This window comes from Syngnathus scovelli, chromosome 1, assembly GCF_024217435.2.
Source record: "Syngnathus scovelli strain Florida chromosome 1, RoL_Ssco_1.2, whole genome shotgun sequence".
Classification (NCBI taxonomy): Eukaryota; Metazoa; Chordata; class Actinopteri; order Syngnathiformes; family Syngnathidae; genus Syngnathus; species Syngnathus scovelli.
The window spans coordinates 15340265-15357554 of record NC_090847.1 but is presented as its reverse complement, the minus strand read 5'-3'; the positions used below and the strand labels follow the sequence as shown (position 1 = coordinate 15357554).

Below are 17290 nucleotides of genomic sequence, written 5' to 3'. Positions count from 1 at the left end.
TGTAGCATCTAGTGCCCTCTAGTGGCTCGCACTGTAACTATAAACGTGAACGAGGAAACTTAGTTTCATTTTCAAACAGTAGAAACTTCTTCCTCTGTATATTATGAAAGAAGACACATTATCTACCCCTCCCCACACACATACCAGCATACTAAACCATTATTTAAGATGCCTGAAACTTTTCCTGTAATCCAGGGTGTGATCCAGTATCATGATTCCGCTACTGTGTAACCAATAGCGTGGCAAAAAGTAAACCTTTGTAGAGATGGTGGCACATACAGCATGTGCGGCTTTTCTTACCATACACCCTTAATAATGTTGGGTTAAAAATTAGACCGACCCTCGAAGTTGGACTAGTTTGACCCAAGGAGAAGTTGGGTCGTTTTGCACAAAATTACCTTTTTTTTTGTTTGTTTTTTGCAGGTAGGTAGGCAGGCAGAAAGGTAGGCAGGTAGGGGATATGGGGAGGAAAACAAGTGTTGCCAGATCAGGCAAGGCACAGCGAATTCGTAGTCGGGTCAAAGCAATCATGGTTGGTCCGGAGCAATCGTGTCAGGGTTCAGTGTCCAAGATCATTTTGGGAGATAGCCAGTGAGCAGGAACATATGAGGTGCCGTGAGACAGAAACACATTCCTGTGACACTGAAACGCCTTCCTGTTACACTGAAATCTCATTAGTATTATGAGAGGGTTGTGTATGTGAGAACATAACATTTCACTAGTGTGTGTCAAAGCATTTCAGTTGTGTGTGTGTGTGAGAACATTTTGCCATCATATGCTCTCTTTAAAGGCAGTGTAGTGGAAAAAGTGTGTGGTTTTAGTGAAGAGCCTAAATGTAAAGAAACTATTGACAGTGCAAATGAAGTGTTTTGGGTGTTTATCATCTTTCAATTGCCACTACTGATCATTATCATTACCTCAGTAACCACACCAATAAAACATCATCATCCACAATTTTATTTCCTTTTAAAATAATTCATACAAATGCATACAGGCACAAACATATTTTTCATTAGGGTTTTGGCCAAAAATAATATTTACTGTAGAATATATATATATATGTACTGCATATTGCTACACCTACTACTACCATAAAGATGACAAACATGTAGGCAACAGTGGACTGTTTGTCACTACCAGGGAAGGAATTTCAAAGTGCTGTTTTTGTTTGTGAATGATGAACAATTTCTGTAGAGGTTGCCATAGAAACAGCAAAGGTGATAGGCATCTTGTGAGGAATGTGTAGTCCACAGGAATTCCCTGCAGAATTCCCAAGGCCTTAGAACGTACACATTTCAGAGTTTGGCCCAGCGAGAACTTGGCACTCAGCTCAGGTTTAGAATTGGTAACGTCGATGTGAAATGTCCATCCCTGGTCGCTACGCTTGCTACCTCAAAGTAAAACGGGTAGGCAACAGTGAACTGTTTACTACTCAAAATGCCTGATCTGGAGTGGGATCCTGAAAGCACCGTCACTTGGACAAACTTCCAGATTTGAAAATGTAAATTGTATTTTTCTGTAAACCACATGTAGATGTACATACACGAGTCTCACAGTGGACTCGGGAGCAAAGTTATTGCATCTATAAGTACTGTATACATTTCTGTCAGTTGGCACTTTAGCCTCTTTGGGTGACCAATTGTCATCACTCACATTTGGCCGGGTCATCAAACTCTCAGCTCTTCCCCTAAGCAGTGATTCACAATTAAGCTTCCCATGCATTTTTGGCCATGGCATGCATATTTCGGTGGGTATAGTCGCGAATTGCAGCACCACACATAGATCCGGTTTGGTTGTAAATCCAGACGAAAGTCTGTGTTTACACTAGGCTATGGATTTTAATGCTTGACCAAAAGAAACGTTTGAGCCGAGTACCGTAGCTCGTTTCATTTGATTGCGCCCTCAGTGACGATACCTTCAGGAACCCAATGCTCCCACTCGCAGCGCTGCTTTTTAGACACAGATACAAACCAAGTCACATTGACACAGGCAGGCAGAAAAACACCACCACGTTATGTACATATAAGGACACGGAGAGCGCCGCGGTGGCCAAATGGTACACTTAGTAAGGACTCATGAAATGTTAAAGGGAATGTTGTGCTATTCACTCTAGTGCTTTGTAAAAAATGATTCAAAGTAAGGGGGGGGGGGGGGGGGTGTACTGTTTCTTACGCGTTTCAGGATTTCAAATTTGAGTTTTAAACCACAGTTAGGATTTTAAATTTAGGTTTTAAAACCAAATTAGGAATTCAAACAAATGCTAGAGTTTGAAATTAGGGTTTCAAAATAGCGTTAGGTTTACAAATTATGGTTTCAAGCCATGGTTAGGGTTTCAAAACAGTGTTAGGGTTCTAAAATAGGGTGTCAAACCTGGTGTATGATTTTAAAGCAGAATTATGGTTTCAAGCCCAATGTATAATTTAAAACAAGTTTCATTTCAGGGTTTAAATCCAAGTTTAGTTGTCCAAAAAAGTTGGTGTTCCAAATTATGGTTTCAAGACAGAGTTAGGGCTTCAAATTAGGCTTTAAACCAGCTTCATTATTTTATGCTAAGGTTCCAGGCTATGTGTAAGGGTTTCAGGTTAGGCTTTCAAATTAGGGTTTTAAGCCTTGATTGGGCTTTCAAACAAGTGTTATGGTTTCAAAGTATGATTTGTGACCAGGATTTGTGGTTTTTTGAAAAGTGCATCGGAGAATAGTTCTCCTATACTTTTCCACATGTGAGGGCATTACATTTTTTAAGCATACTGCGATACAGAGGGGATTTCCACGGTAGACAGGTGAATGCGGTCCACACAAAAATTGTGCTTTGCAGCGAGGCTGCGATAGATGGACGCAATATAGCGGGGTGGAGGGGGGGGATACTTTACAAGTTTAACGCTACACATTTAAGTCTGCTACAGTACAGAATCTCAGTGCATTATTTTGCATCTTCCCAACATTGTTTAAAAAAAATCAATGTCAAGCACAATATTTCGCCACCTGCATACAACAAACGTGCAAACTCAGAAATTGCAGGCTCTGTACAAACTATAGCAAACACCCCCGGCAATTCAAGTTGCAACGAAAAGTGAGAAAGAACAACAAAAAGGAGCACTAAACGGCAGGAAATGAAGTCAACAGTAGACCAACTGCGGAAACTAAAGATCCTGAGATGGTGTGCAAAAAAATAGCTGCCTCTTTTTCAGGGTGGCTTGTTTAGGAAAATTGTCACACAGATGTATCTAGTTTGTTTCCAGCATCTTCTGGCCTCCACTCCAGTTTAAAACCGTGATTCCCTACCTCTGTGCCAAAAATGCCATGAGAGATCATCAGTCGAGGAAATTGCACACCTCCACCCCCATTTCATTCTGGCCCAAATGATTTATTTTACAACATTGATCATGATGTATTAGTGACTTGAGTTTGTCGTTTTTCGATTAGATGCCAAAATATCTTTGTTGAACCAAACATGTCCAAAGAATTTGTGGGTGAATAGAAACGGTGTACAGTGGTATCTTCATTCTTTATTCCATGGCTGAGCTTGTACAGTATCTCAATTCACTTGAATGGCAAATCAGTTTTTCCCCATATAAATGAATTTCAATGCTATTTTCACAGCCCAGCCCCGCCCCCCCCCAAAAAAACTACCTAAAACAGCACTAGATTGAATTTAAAGAAATAAACTGGTTTCATAAAGTATAATTACTGTACATAATATAGTATATGTTTGTTAGATGTGTGCTTTTAATGTGCTTTTAAGGGGTCTGGCCCAGTGGGTGAAGTCTATTGTGTAGTTTAATTAAAGTTTGAAATTGCATCGGTGACTGTGCCTCTCCTTTCAGTTTCTAAATTATTTTTCCTTTTTTTTCCACTTAAATGGAGAACAACATGTGTGAAGCTCACGCAAAACCCAACTTTTGGTTCACAACATGAAAAAATATAATGATGAAGTGAAGGCTCAGAATTCTCAAAACTGGTCAATTGGGGAACACCTAAGTCAATATACCACTATAGCGTTATAGTACTTAAAATCAACAAACTGATTCTGAATTAGGGATAGGGGCAAACCAGCTCGGGAATAGGGTTAGGCTATTATGAATGCATTGGGGGTGGATCAGATTAACCCTAAGCAATATTTCGAAAAGTTCATAATAAAATATAAATAAATATAAAAATATGTTAAGGGGAAAAAACATTTAAAATGTCGTTAAGGAAATCCACAAATAGTCCACTCGCATACCCACTACGCATATTTCAAATTTCAAAACTTCTTTTTCACTTGACTTGAGTGGCAAAAACTCAAAGTTTGGCTCGCAACACGAGGCAAAAAAGTTATAATCTGACTTTATTGGGGCTCTCTTAAGTCAAGGTACCACTGTAGTAGTATCTAATTTTTGCGACATCTTTCTTTGGTGTGCCGTATGACTTTTCTCATGTAAATGAATTCACCCTGATTCTTAAAAGGCTGGGAAAACACTGGTCTGCTTGAACAACTTACATTCATTTCAAAGCCAACAGCTTTTTTTTTTTTTTTTTTTTTACTTCCAGGCCCAAGGAATGATGGGGGCAGGGGGCGGGGTAAAATAGCAACCTATGTGAAATTTTGGACACGCGACTGTCAAAAAGATTAGTTTTCCCTCAGTCTTCGCACAAATGGAGCATCCAACCTCTTTGTTTACGTCTGCTGACCATCACTGCTGTCTTCTTGGTTTTCTTTGGAGTTTGGACGAGCAATTGGGTGCCTGTACATCATTTTGGGATCAGTAGTTGTTTACTGGACTTTGTCTTCCTGCTGCGCTTTTAGACTACAGCTGCTCGTTTGGATGCTGCTCTCTGTCACCCTCCGGTGGTTTGACTGTGTTCTGTCCGGGTGACGGGGTGTGTGGCGGGTGTGCGACTGCAGGCGGGAGGGGGTGTGTGATGGGCACTGCGTTGGGCACGATGCCCTCCACGGGGGGCGGGAGGCCACCACTGGTCATGCTCACTACCCCTGGCGGGTACCTGGTACGGGGAGAGAGGAGTTTGCGTTGGGCTTGTGCTCCACTTGAATTTATTAAACCTATTTTGGTTATTTTCAAACAAGGAATAAGATTCAAAATTGGGCAAGACTTTAAAATGTGCAAGTGTTTGCAATTATGATTCCAAAACCAGGGTTAAAGTCTCAAATTGGAGGAGGGTTCTCAAAATACGATTAAAGCCAGGATTAGGGTTTCAAGTTGGGGTTTAAAGCCTGTGTTAAGGTCTCACTTTTAAAATCGCGTTTGAAAGCAGAACTCCAGTTTCAAGGTAGGTTTTCAAGGCAGGGTTAGAATTCCCAAATTTCACAGCTTTATTGGGGTTTCAAACTGGGACTAAAATAGTTTCACTGTTTGTAAATTAAGCTTTTGAGCCTACCTGTGCAAATTTAGCTTTCAAGACAGGGTTAGATTTTCAAGTCAGGTTAGGATTTGGGATACAGTTTCCCAGTTGGGTTTCACGGTAGGATTGGGGTTTAAATTTTCAACCCAGTGCTGGGGTTTCAAAAGATAGTAAGCATTTCAAATTAGGTTAGGTGTAAGTGGCACGACGAAAGCTATATTGTTTCTATGATGACTATGTCTCTAGTCTACGATGTGTCGTTACCTGTAGGCTCCATTGAGTTCTGGGTGGACGTTGGCTGGTTCCACTGCCGTCCAGTGGTTGTTCTGAGTCAGGAATTCCTTGTTGACGCAGTTCTTAAGACTGTCCGGAATACGACCTGAACACAGACACAATATTTTTCGAATGGAACTTATGGAAGTAAAGCTGGCGATCAATGTGGGCCCGACCTGTGATGGCTCTCCGGATCTCCCTGGCAGCCTCCTCCCGCATCTCTAGCGAGGCCTGTTCACTGTACCAGGCAGCATGAGGGGTGCAGATCAGGTTAGGGGCATCCTTCAGGGGACCCTGACTGAAACTACAAAGGGAAACACACACACACACAGTGTGAAAGGGGCGAAATGACAGGATGAAAAATGTTATGCTCAAGGGCCTGTTTTATTTATGCCAATGATGAAGTCCAGGTCAGTCGTTCTTTCTTTCACAAGTATGTAAACGAACCATTGTGAATATCTTTGAGTATAGGAACCCATGAGTATGCAGAGGTCCACTGTAATTTATAATTAGTTTTTATCTTACAATAAATGAATAAAAAATATAAAAAAAATCTTTCATTTTCTTATGTTCATTATTTCACTATTTACAACTACCAATTACTGAATAAAAGAAATAAAATCATTACATTATGTTTGTAAGGTTTTAGTTTACTAATTTTCTTTCATTGTTTACAATAAACAAATTAATGAGACATAAAAGGAATAACAACATTCACATACACCAATTATAGGAGGCGGACAGGTAATTAATGCAACAAATATAGCAGGATTTTTTATAATGTAAATTCTCGCAAATATGTAAACACTTTCCCATTTACATGCACCAATTTTAGGGTGGGGGGGCAGTTAAATTAATGCAACAAATATTGCAGGATTTTTTATACTGCAAATTCTCGCTAAATGTAAATACCTTCCCAATAGTTACCATATTGAACACTTAACTTTGACAACCAACCAGAGTTGATATTACCTGAAGGGTTCCGTCTCGTGAACATCCAAGGCAGCGCCGCGTATTCTTCCGTCCTTCAGGGCCTGGGCCAGGGCCTTCTCATCCACCAGACCCCCCCTTGCCGTGTTGACCAGAAATGCTCCCTGACGCATCTGGAACACATGCCTCCATTCACATTGTTTGTTGGAATCAAAGTGAAATCAGAGGAAGGTCTGGTTCAGCCACCTGCTTAACGGTGAAGTCGTTGATGAGGTGGTGGTTGTGTTCGTTCAGGCTGCAGTGCAGCGACACGCAATCGGAGTGGAAGAGCAGATCCTGTTTGGGATAACCAAGAGACAAATATTAATTTAACAACACACACAACGAAACAACACAATAAAAAAAACGTAAAGGGATTAGGGATACTGACATCAACATCATACATTCATAAATTTATAAACTCAAATGCGACAGTATTCACTCTAATTAAGATACAAAATACAGCACGATGTGACACAATACTGTTCATAATAACTACAATACATGAAGACACAATTTGATGCAACGCAACACAATGCTGTTCACTCCACTTGCACTACAAGATAATATGGCACAATGGTATTCACTTCGATTCTGATACATTGAAGCTTAAAAATAAACTAATTATTTAAAATTGTGTTCACGTAGGTTTTGTGACAGTTATATTCAAATGTATGCACCTGCCTACTTTTGTTTAAATAATGACTGCACACTTTCTGTAAATCCTATAAACTTCATATCTCTTCTCAAATATCACTTTTTTTGTCTGCTTTATGATATATTTATCTGGAATTGCTGATCCAAACAACCAATGATTTATAAAGGAAAATCTTGAAAATTATCAGGGGTGCCCAAACTTTTGCATACGACTGTAAATACCTCCTCCAGCCAACTCTGTGGTGTGCTAGCCATTATGTTAATCTATTTATTAGAAGATATTTACAAGCGAGCCGATACTACAAAGGCTCCCGGCACGTTATAAAGCTAATTAGATATATGTGTGTGTGTTTGTGTGTGTGTGTGTGTGCGTGCGTGCGTGCATGTAATAATAATAATAGGAGCAGTAGTAATAATAATAATAATAATAATAATAATAATTGGTCGGTGACAGCCTTCCAAACCCAACACATTATTCACTACAGTAATTATGAATACACACCATAGTGTTCAGTACATTTATATCATACCCATTGCCACAAAACAGTTCGCTCCAGTTACGATACAATATGAAAGGATATGTATGGCATAGTAAAATTCACTATTACCCTACAATGGGACACATATTCAATAGTGAGGGTGGAAACACATGAACCTTCATGTGAGCAAATCTGTCCAAATCAAATGTACCTGTAGCGTGGTGACTCTTTGAAGGCCCAGGGATCTTTCCACGCCGTCCGCCAAATAGGGATCATAAAAAATGACATTGAAGCCAAACGTCTTAGCTCGCAAGGCTACAGCCTGGCCCACTCGACCTACACACACATCCGTGCGTACACATTAACACATACTTGATATATCAAGGCAGTAGTTAGTAGAGTAGGTGGTTTCACTTGAGTCTGAATTAAATAGTAATTTTTATCTTGGTTGCGACCTTTATATTGTTAGCTTGAATCAATTTTATTACTGTTTAAGATACCCTATTTTTTGGCATTCATTGAATGCACCTAGCTTGTACACATTCAATGTGGAACTAAAACTATGGGTCTGCTTCTCCACTGATGCCCCTACCAACGGCCCATGATGCACTTCCCCATTGCGCCTAATTTCATTCAAATTTTGTTTTAAGTTTACGACCATTGTGTGGCATCTATACACATAGATGTGCCTTTTGAGAGGAAGGGTCAATTTTAAAATTTTCACTATTTGCAACTGTCTGAATAGCAGGGGGGTCAAAGTAAAGCTAAAGCTTCATTTTACGCGGACTTTGGGGTCCAGAATTTGGGAATCGCGTTAACCACGAAAGCGCATTATATAGAAAATGTTGTTGTTGTTTTTTTAGAAAGGCATGTTTTTAGGCAGCCAAAGGGGTCCTTTGTCACGTTAATTTACGTCAGCTAAGGGGTTCGTTCGCCGTTCATGAATATGAGGCTCCCTCCTACAAGGACCGTCTGTTGACATTTATATTAAAAGAGATGCAATGCGCAGATGACAATGTTGGGCAAATTGAGTAAGTCATTTTGTTAAGTGAATGGATGGAAGAGAGATTAAAGCGGCCACTTATTTTACTAGTGTGTCGGGCCACGGTCTTTGACTTGTGAGTGACTGTGTGGATGAGGTGCTACTGTGAACCTCCCCCTTTTCGAATCAAAAATAAACAAAGCTATCCCTAACACTGCAATAAAGCAGTCATAAAGATCAAACAGCCCAATTACTTATCAAACGTCTTTAAATTAGTCACGGAAATTAAATCAGAAGTCTTTATATTGGCCATTTAAAATACTACTTGAATATGTAGTATATACGACAAAAAAAAAAATCGGGGTCCATCACCAAACCCCGTGAGACAGAAAGTTGCAAATCAAAGCGCGTAAGATTGAGCTTCAGCTGTACATTGTCTGGCTTTTCGCCTTGACTGACCTAGTCCGATGAGTCCCAACGTCTCCCCTCTGATCCTCGCTGCTCCTGAAGCAACCTCTCGGATCTGCTCCACACTTTGGACCCGTGTGCCCTCCCGGAGAGCCTGGCGTAGCGTGTAGCGTGTAGGTATGTGATGAACAATTTGACGTTATGGGTTTTCTTAAGGTCAAAAGCCACAAACCTGATGGAGCCATGTTGTACGCCGATACAAGGTGAGGATGTGACACAGCGTGGAGTCAGCCGTCTCCTCCACGGAGGCGGCTGGCATGTTACACACAACAATTCCTGTTGGAATAGAGGATGAGAACGTTTTGGCAACAGCTTTACGAGTCAGCTTTGGGTTATTTCAGAGGTCCAATAAACAATATCGGTATGAATAACGTTTGCAAGGAATATTATACAGAAATGAGTTTAACTTCTACCCCAACCTTTGTTGGTGGTTCTTCACAGAAATATGCTCAATGTGCCCCCACTTGTCCAAGCAAGGTATTATAAATAATACAACCTCCACCAGGTTTATCCATCTCAGGGGGCCGCCATTCTACCTCGTACGGTCACTTGCTGTCGACTGAAAATGAGATCATGGTGCTTAAGGTCGCCTTGTCCAAACGCGACCAAATCGAGAAAAAAGGTGAGCTGTGATTCATATTCTATTAACTTAACGTTAATATTAATCAGCATAGCATATTGATAAGAGTAGGGGTGCATATTCGAGAATGTTTGTGACTTGACTCCACCTGTAACTTCTCCCACAATGTTTGTTGGGGTGAGCTCCAACAGTACTACCTACATCCTTCTACGTTTGTCGGAAGTGTCCAAGACGGGATTTTGGTTGATTCGCTGCTCTATGGATTGTTATGAACAGAATGCCATACAGACATGGATCTCCCCCCTCATTTTATCTTTAGCTTTACAAACTCTTCCAAACATCTGCATCCATCGAAAACATCGCGTATGTGTTTGAGCCAGGATTTGGGCTGTTTCTGCAGTCCACAGATTATTTTTGGAAACTCAATTTTGAACTGTCATTTTTAGGGTGAGCTTTCCAATGATTACAACCCACAATCACAATAAATAACCACGAAAGCGTGTTAAAACTTCAGACCCCTGTCCCAGCATCATTCCGATACTGCTTGAGACGACAAAAACTTGCCGCACGTTTTTGTGTTGGTGCTGGAAAACAGGCATTATGAAAGGGGCCAAGAGCTCACTCACCAAGCTCACCCGCAGACTTGATGTCAATGTTGTCATAGCCGCTACCGATGCGCACGATGATGCGGAGAGCTTTGAACTTCTCCAGGTCTTCTCTCATCAGAGTGATAGTGTGATACATCAACGCTCCCACGGCTTCGTTCAGCACCTGCGTGCACAGAATGTGTGAATTACTCCAGGTCCGTCTGTATGGAGCACATGAATGCATTTCTATGAATGGATAATGGCTTTGCTTGGATTTGTTGTTTGCGTCTTCTTAATATCCTGTGTTTGAATATACCTGCCTGCAATGGTCGGCTGCACTTCCTGAATATCGCCATGGAAACAGATTAAACGCAATCAGATAGTGTTCCCCTTTCTTATCGGTGACAGGGTCTCAGTCAGTTGTGGCCCACCAAAACTTAGGGAATAAATCAGCGCCCGGCACCAATTTCACCAATCAACATATAATTGGGTGAACGATTCTATCAAGACGCAAGAACACGTTTTTACAGATTTTAATTGGTCTAAATGTGAACTGTTAAAGAATCCGTCTTCAGTAAAGAACACTTGATTCTCACAGTCAATGTCAAACTGTGGATGGCATGATAACCAGTGATGTCTCAAAAGCAAGCATACAAATGTGCACTTACACATAATACAGTTTGTCTTGTCTTTGAAGTAAAAAAAAAAAACAGTGTGCCATAGTTTTTCTTGTGTAACGACCCACCTTCTCATGGATCTCCTGCGTCGACTGGGCATCGCAGAAGGCCACAGTGGCGACATCTTTCAGGACTGGCATCTCTACTGTGCAGTCTCGTCCATCCAGCAGAGCCACTAGGGGACGTGGGTGCATAGGTCCATTCATGATGGGGGGCCTAATGCCTTGAACACAACGGAAATAGTAAAAGTCAGCCGATGTCAAGTGATGTAAGTATAAAACATGATACTACTTTGACAAGACACAAAAAAATTCCTGCAGGAAAAAGCAAGAAGCTGTCACTATTCTCACTATTCTTGCATTATATATAATTATTTTTTGGGGACAATTCAATAAAATTTTATAATTTCCTCCAGCACACAAATAATCTTACACTAATGTGCCCCAGCAGTGGCACACTGGTTGAATCTGTCTATGTATTTTTGCAAGTTGAGGGCTGGGTTGGCCTAGTCCCAATACCCCACAAAGCGCGAGTCCTTAAAAAGTATCAGAAGTATTCATGTCGCATTAATAATATGGTACTTGGATCAGTTACTAACAGTAACCCTCACAACCCTGTTTCCACTGGATTCGTTCCCAGCGAGTCCAAAATCTCTCATGTCCTTCAACTGGAGGATGCACAAGTGGAAATTCCTCTGTTTAGACGGCTCAGCTTTCCTGTTTAAATTAGCTCACATCATGGGAAATTGTAAAAGCAGTGATTTCACAATCGCTATTTTTCAAATATTCCGAAGAATCAGACTTGTTGGGAGAAGATTCCAAATGGAGATTTTCTTGTGATGACATTCTTGAGGTCTGATGTCCTTCGGTGAGAAACGGATGAGACGTCAGTTGTGGAATCACTGCCTTGGTTAGTTTTACTGTTAAAAACATTGACTAAGCAACGTCTTTTCCAGAAGGCGAGCCCTACATTGTACCGAGCAGTGCCCGGAGATAATTGATATCTTTGGATCATGATGTATAATTGTAACTTTTTCCAATTAAAATTTCAAGATAGGATTAAAGTAGGTTAGGGTTATATAGCACAGATACAGTTTCAAGTTTGGGTATTAAGAACTGCACATTAGGATTTAAAGTCAGAGTTTCAAGTCGGAGTTACAATTTCAAATTAGGGTACCACATAAAAATCAGCATTTTCAACAAGGGAAGGTCATTTTAAACAGGAATTGTAGTTTCAAGACAGTGTTACATTTTTAGCTCAGGGTTTTAAGATAGGGTTAGGGCTTTTCAAAGTTTGGGCTAATTACAGGGTAAGTGTTTCAAAGTGGGGTTTTATAGTGGGGTATGAAAGTTGTTCCAAACCTGACAGGATTAGGGTTTTATGCCAACAAAAAGATTTTAAATTAGGTTTTCAAGACAGGATTAGAGTTCAAAGGGTATAAAAGTCAGGTTGCAAAATGAGGTCAGAGTTTTGAATCAGGGTTTCACAACAGGTTGGGCTAGAATTTCAAAGCCTAATTTGAAACCAGCTTTGAAATCCTGTGAATTGACCTGTTTGATGAAAAAGGAGCTGCGAATGAGTGAAAGTCATATATGCTCAGGTATATCACTGTGTCCCATTATGATATGACTTTTCTACACGCCGCTTTCAAGTAATCACCAACAAAATGCTTCTTGTTGTCTTCTGACAGCTGAGCACCAGCTCAGCACAACCTCAGCCTGCTGTTGCCTACTTATCTGTGACATTGGATTCCAATGTGAAACCTGATCCAATGATCAACTGTGCTGTGTTCACGCGTTGTAAAACACGCTTAATGGAGAATCAAAAGAACGTCGCTGACAGAATGACTGGGCCACCAGCAGAAACGTAGGTATCAAAACTCAAGGCCTGCAAACTAGGTCTGAACCTATTGAAGAAAAAAAATACCACAGGTTTTCTTTGGTTAATGTTAAAAACTAATTATTGGTCTGTCATCACTTGAGATACTTTATGGTGGCAGGTGACTCAACTCACTTCACAACACGCTGAAGTTTGGCAAATATCAGGGTGACCATCTAGCGGTCTTCAAAATAGGTACGGTTTCCGGTCAAGGTTACGGATTTCAAATTTGGATTTCATACCTGGTTTATGGTACCATAGTGAGGTTATAAATGAAGCTAAATTAAAGCTTTCTATTTTGTGCCAGAGCTCGGGTTTTAAATGGAAGTTTCAAGAGAGGTTAGGGTTTGAAAAGTGAATTTAAAGTCTGGGTGTTAAGATTTCAAACAAAGTTTAGGGTTCTAAATCTTAATGTTCCTAAATAGGGTTTATGATTTGTTTGGGTTTCAAATTGGGGTTTCAAGAATGGGTTGGGGTTTCAAATCAAGATTTCAAGTCTGAATTCGAGTTTCAAAGTGGGGGTTTTAATCTGTTAATGTTTCTACTTAACTAGGTTAAGGGTTGCAAGTTAGAGTTTGAAGGTAGGGTTAGAGTGGGTTCAATAAGTGGTTGATCCAGAGTTAGTATTTTGATTTATTGTTTCAAACCTGGGTCAGTGTTTGGAAGTAGGTTAACAAGAGCCAGGTTTCTAAAATCCGGGTATCAAGCCTGCATTAGGATGTAATGTAACGGTGACGATTTGTAGTCAAAATAAAAGTGAGTATTAATTAGGGTCTCAAACCAAGGTTAGTGTTTCAAATCAGGGTTTTGACAATTGGTTAAACTGGGTTACTCTATTGAAGAAGTCTTAGACTGCATTTAGGGTTCCAAATCAGGGTTTCAAGTTAGGGTTTCAAACCAGAGTTGGTGTTTGTAAGCAAGTAGGTTAACATGGGCTAGCATTCCAGATTTGGCTTTCAAGAGACAAGGTTAGTGTTTCAAATCATTGTTTTGCTGTCTGGGTAGGGTTTTAAGTCAGGGTTAGGGTATTGAATTAGGGTTTCAAATGAGCTTTTTGGGGTTCAAGTCACACAGCTAATGCTAAGAGGATTGTGCTCCGGATCATCTATTTCTCACAAAATCAAATCTGAGCAGCCTGATGCCTCAGTTATCGATTGCTTCTTCCTGATCTGAAAGTGATGGATGCCATATCCCATGACCTTGAACTCGCTGCCTCCCCAGGGGAGACGATGGGGAGGAGCATACGCGGTGGTCCCCACAAGAACACGCTGGGCCTTTACATTCAGCAACCGGCACTACCTTCATCACCCTTTTTGTTTTCCAGAACAGTCTTTCGAAGCCACCTGTGTGTGTGTGTGTGTGTGTGTGTATGTCTGTGTCTGTGTCTGTGTGTCTGTGTGTGTGCGCGGTGCGTGCATGCGTGCTTATTCTCGCTAGCCCTCGTTTTCTGTCCTTACCAACACCACGCACACACAGGCACACACACACACACACACACACACACACACACACACACACACACACACACACACACACACACACACACACACACACATTCTTGCAAGGCCAACACAAGATAATGTAGTAGTGTGGGAGAATGAAGGGGAGGAAAAACAGAGGGGGGAAGGGAAGCGTATACACTCACACACACACAAACATTACCACACACAAGTACACACATTTACCTAGAGGCATGCCTTTGTTGAGGAGATGTGAGCTTCCCATGGTTTTCTCATGTAGACTCCACTCGGCATATGGCGGCGGCTTCCTCGCCTCCCTCTCTCACAAACGCATACACATGTGCTTCCCCCCCTCTCTGTCTTGCTGTCTCTCTCAACCGTTCTACCAACTCCCCCCCTCCCTCACGTTTTTCTCTCTCCACTACAGCAAATCCCTCCCTTTCTGTTTGTGGCAGTAAGGGAGTGCAGGAAGAATGTGAAAGTGTGTGCATGTGTGTGTGTGTGTGTGTGTGTGTGTGCATGTGTGTGTGTATGCGCGCGTGTGTGTACGTGTATGTGTGTGCGTATGTGTGTGCGTGTGTGTGTGTGTGTGTGTGTGTAATAGAAGCAGTAGAAAAGGGGCAGAGCTCATCTTTTGTCTCCTGAAGCTGGGGAAAAAAAGTTATGCAATGCAAGGCAGTTGCAAGAGAAGACCAACTTGTTCCTGATTCGAACGTCATTTATCTCTTCTGGCATGTTGCTTTCTGAGCGCCAACACTTTGTGGAAAGAAAAGAGAATGAAATAAAAAAGAAAAGCTGCCTCATGTTAAATCCATTAATATCCGATTATAAAACTGCATCTTAATCTAGTTTTCTCAAACTGTCTTTCCCTGCTCTTTTCCAGCTTTCCCCAATCACTTTATTTCTATCGTCATACAACAATGGTACAGTATTGTGGGCTATTAATATTTGGTATGGATGTGTCATGTATCTTTCCTAAAGAAAGAATAAACGTTTGTACACAACTTAACGATCACTGCGCGGTAATGTGGACACATGGAAAACGTTTCAGAAAAAAACTAACAAAACATTTTGGCAGGCAATGTGCTTACAGACACTAAAATAAGAATGACTCAACTTACTGGTTGTCAACGCACATTGCAAACTCACAACACCGTGCACAACATAGCCCCAGACTCTACTGTGCTGCACTTGAGCCACATGTAGCATCGTGCAAATAACGCGAACGCGCTTTTCACACAAATACAGAACATACAAGCATGAAAAATAGTAACCATTGTTACACTGACTTTTTTACATTTTCTACAATGATAAAATCAAATCAAAATTTAATCCAAAAACCCAAAAATGATTAGCATTTAATTGAGTAAATCATCCGACTTAACGGCAACTACAGCACAGCGCACCTTAGCAGTCATTTGTTCTAAGATGGCCGAACCAGTGATTTATGTGGCTCATCTAACGGGCTACTTTGAAGGAGAATGTGTATTTGCATTTCGTATTTAGTAAACAATATAAAAGTTGAAAATTTGATCAGAGGACTGTGTTCAAGACTGAATGTCTATTTGGACCTGTTACATTGGTTGATAAAGCAAGTAAATTTGCATCCCACAAAAACAGCAAGGGAGAGCAAGGGGTGTGGCCATATTCATTTCATGAAGGCATGCAACTGACACTATTAAGTTGATGGGAGAATCTGCACAGCCCGAAAAGTGCATAGTAGCATGCGTTTTTTACAACGTTCAAACTTCATTTCAATTTGGTTCGTATAGAAAAAAAAACATCATTGCAAAATTCAATAAAAGTATGATCAGATTTTGAAAAATTGGATGGATAAAAACAAAATAAGACCACCAAGAAACATAACAAGGTCATCAGTAAAGCTTTGTAAAGCTTTTTTTTTTTCCAGTGGATTTTCATATGGCTCCATTTGACCCACTCAGTTTTGTTGTGTTTGTGTTTATGCAACCAAACCGGCCAAACTACATCTTAAACATACCCAGCCTTGCACAAATATGTTCTACTGCTACAACAAAGGTCACATGTACCATCTTAAAGCAAAAAAAGCCCTAAAAAGAGAAAATGACTCATAAAACGTGATGTCATTCTTCATGACATTAAAGACAGTTGATATGTGTAGGGTTTACACACAGCATGTACTACTAAGTACATAGATGAGAACGCAAACAATGTGTGACATTGCTACATAAAAATGTGACAAATCTAGGTCAATGGCTTGCACTCAAGTTTTCAGCAGCGAGGTTCCATGCTTAAATTCTTTGAAGTCTCCCACATTTTAAATTGTTTTTGAAGTCTGTAAAAATATGCACGTTTAACTTTGCGTCACTCAAACCAACTGACAAATCAACTAAATAAAAATAATAAAAATCGACGGTGAAAGGAGCTGAAGATGCAGAGAGGTTAGGGTTGCAACACAACTCATGAAGGGAAAGAAGAAATGATCATTGCATAATTTTCTGTTTAATTTACTTGCTTTATCAACCAGTGGAACAGCTCCAAATAGACATTCAGTCTTGAGCCTCTGATTAAGTTTTTAACGTTTATATTGTTTACTAAAAATACATCATACTGTTCTGAACATACACATTGAATGACAGTGTGTGTGTGTGTGTTTTGTGTGTACGTACCCACTGCAGTAATCCCCACCTGTGGGAAATACCCCCCTCCTACCACTGTTTCTTGCTGTTTCCTCATCTTGAAGATCCTCTGTTCGCCTCTTCTAAAGTGGTGCTGAGGCAAGCAACTGACAGGAGCACTTACAGGCTAATTACAAGCATGCTTGGCTGCACAGTGCACACACACAAACACACACACACATTAACAGATTCTTACGTTAAATTAAATGCTTTAATGTCTCATTATGTCTCAAACTCAATTTACCTGGGGGCCACTGGAGGTACAGTCTGGGGTGAGGCTGAG

At 40.6% G+C, this 17290-nt stretch overlaps 1 protein-coding gene across 2 annotated transcripts; it reads right to left on the bottom strand.

Moving 5' to 3' along the window:
- Nucleotides 1-939: 939 nt before the first annotated feature.
- LOC125985314 (C-terminal-binding protein 1) lies at nt 940-17106 on the bottom strand. Of its 2 annotated transcripts, none has more exons than XM_049748034.2 (11): nt 16999-17106; nt 11081-11235; nt 10375-10519; nt 9341-9444; nt 9160-9262; nt 7930-8054; nt 6790-6879; nt 6586-6716; nt 5790-5917; nt 5605-5719; nt 940-4983 (listed from the first exon to the last, which is right to left on the bottom strand). In XM_049748034.2, the coding sequence occupies exons 1-11, from the start codon at nt 17063-17065 to the stop codon at nt 4788-4790; spliced, it is 1359 nt and encodes a 452-aa protein (XP_049603991.1). In that variant the 5' UTR covers nt 17066-17106; the 3' UTR covers nt 940-4787. The 2 variants fall into 2 exon arrangements, with proteins under 2 accessions (XP_049603991.1, XP_049603999.1); XM_049748042.2 differs by lacking the exon at nt 16999-17106 and adding an exon at nt 14576-14805.
- Nucleotides 17107-17290: the final 184 nt, after the last annotated feature.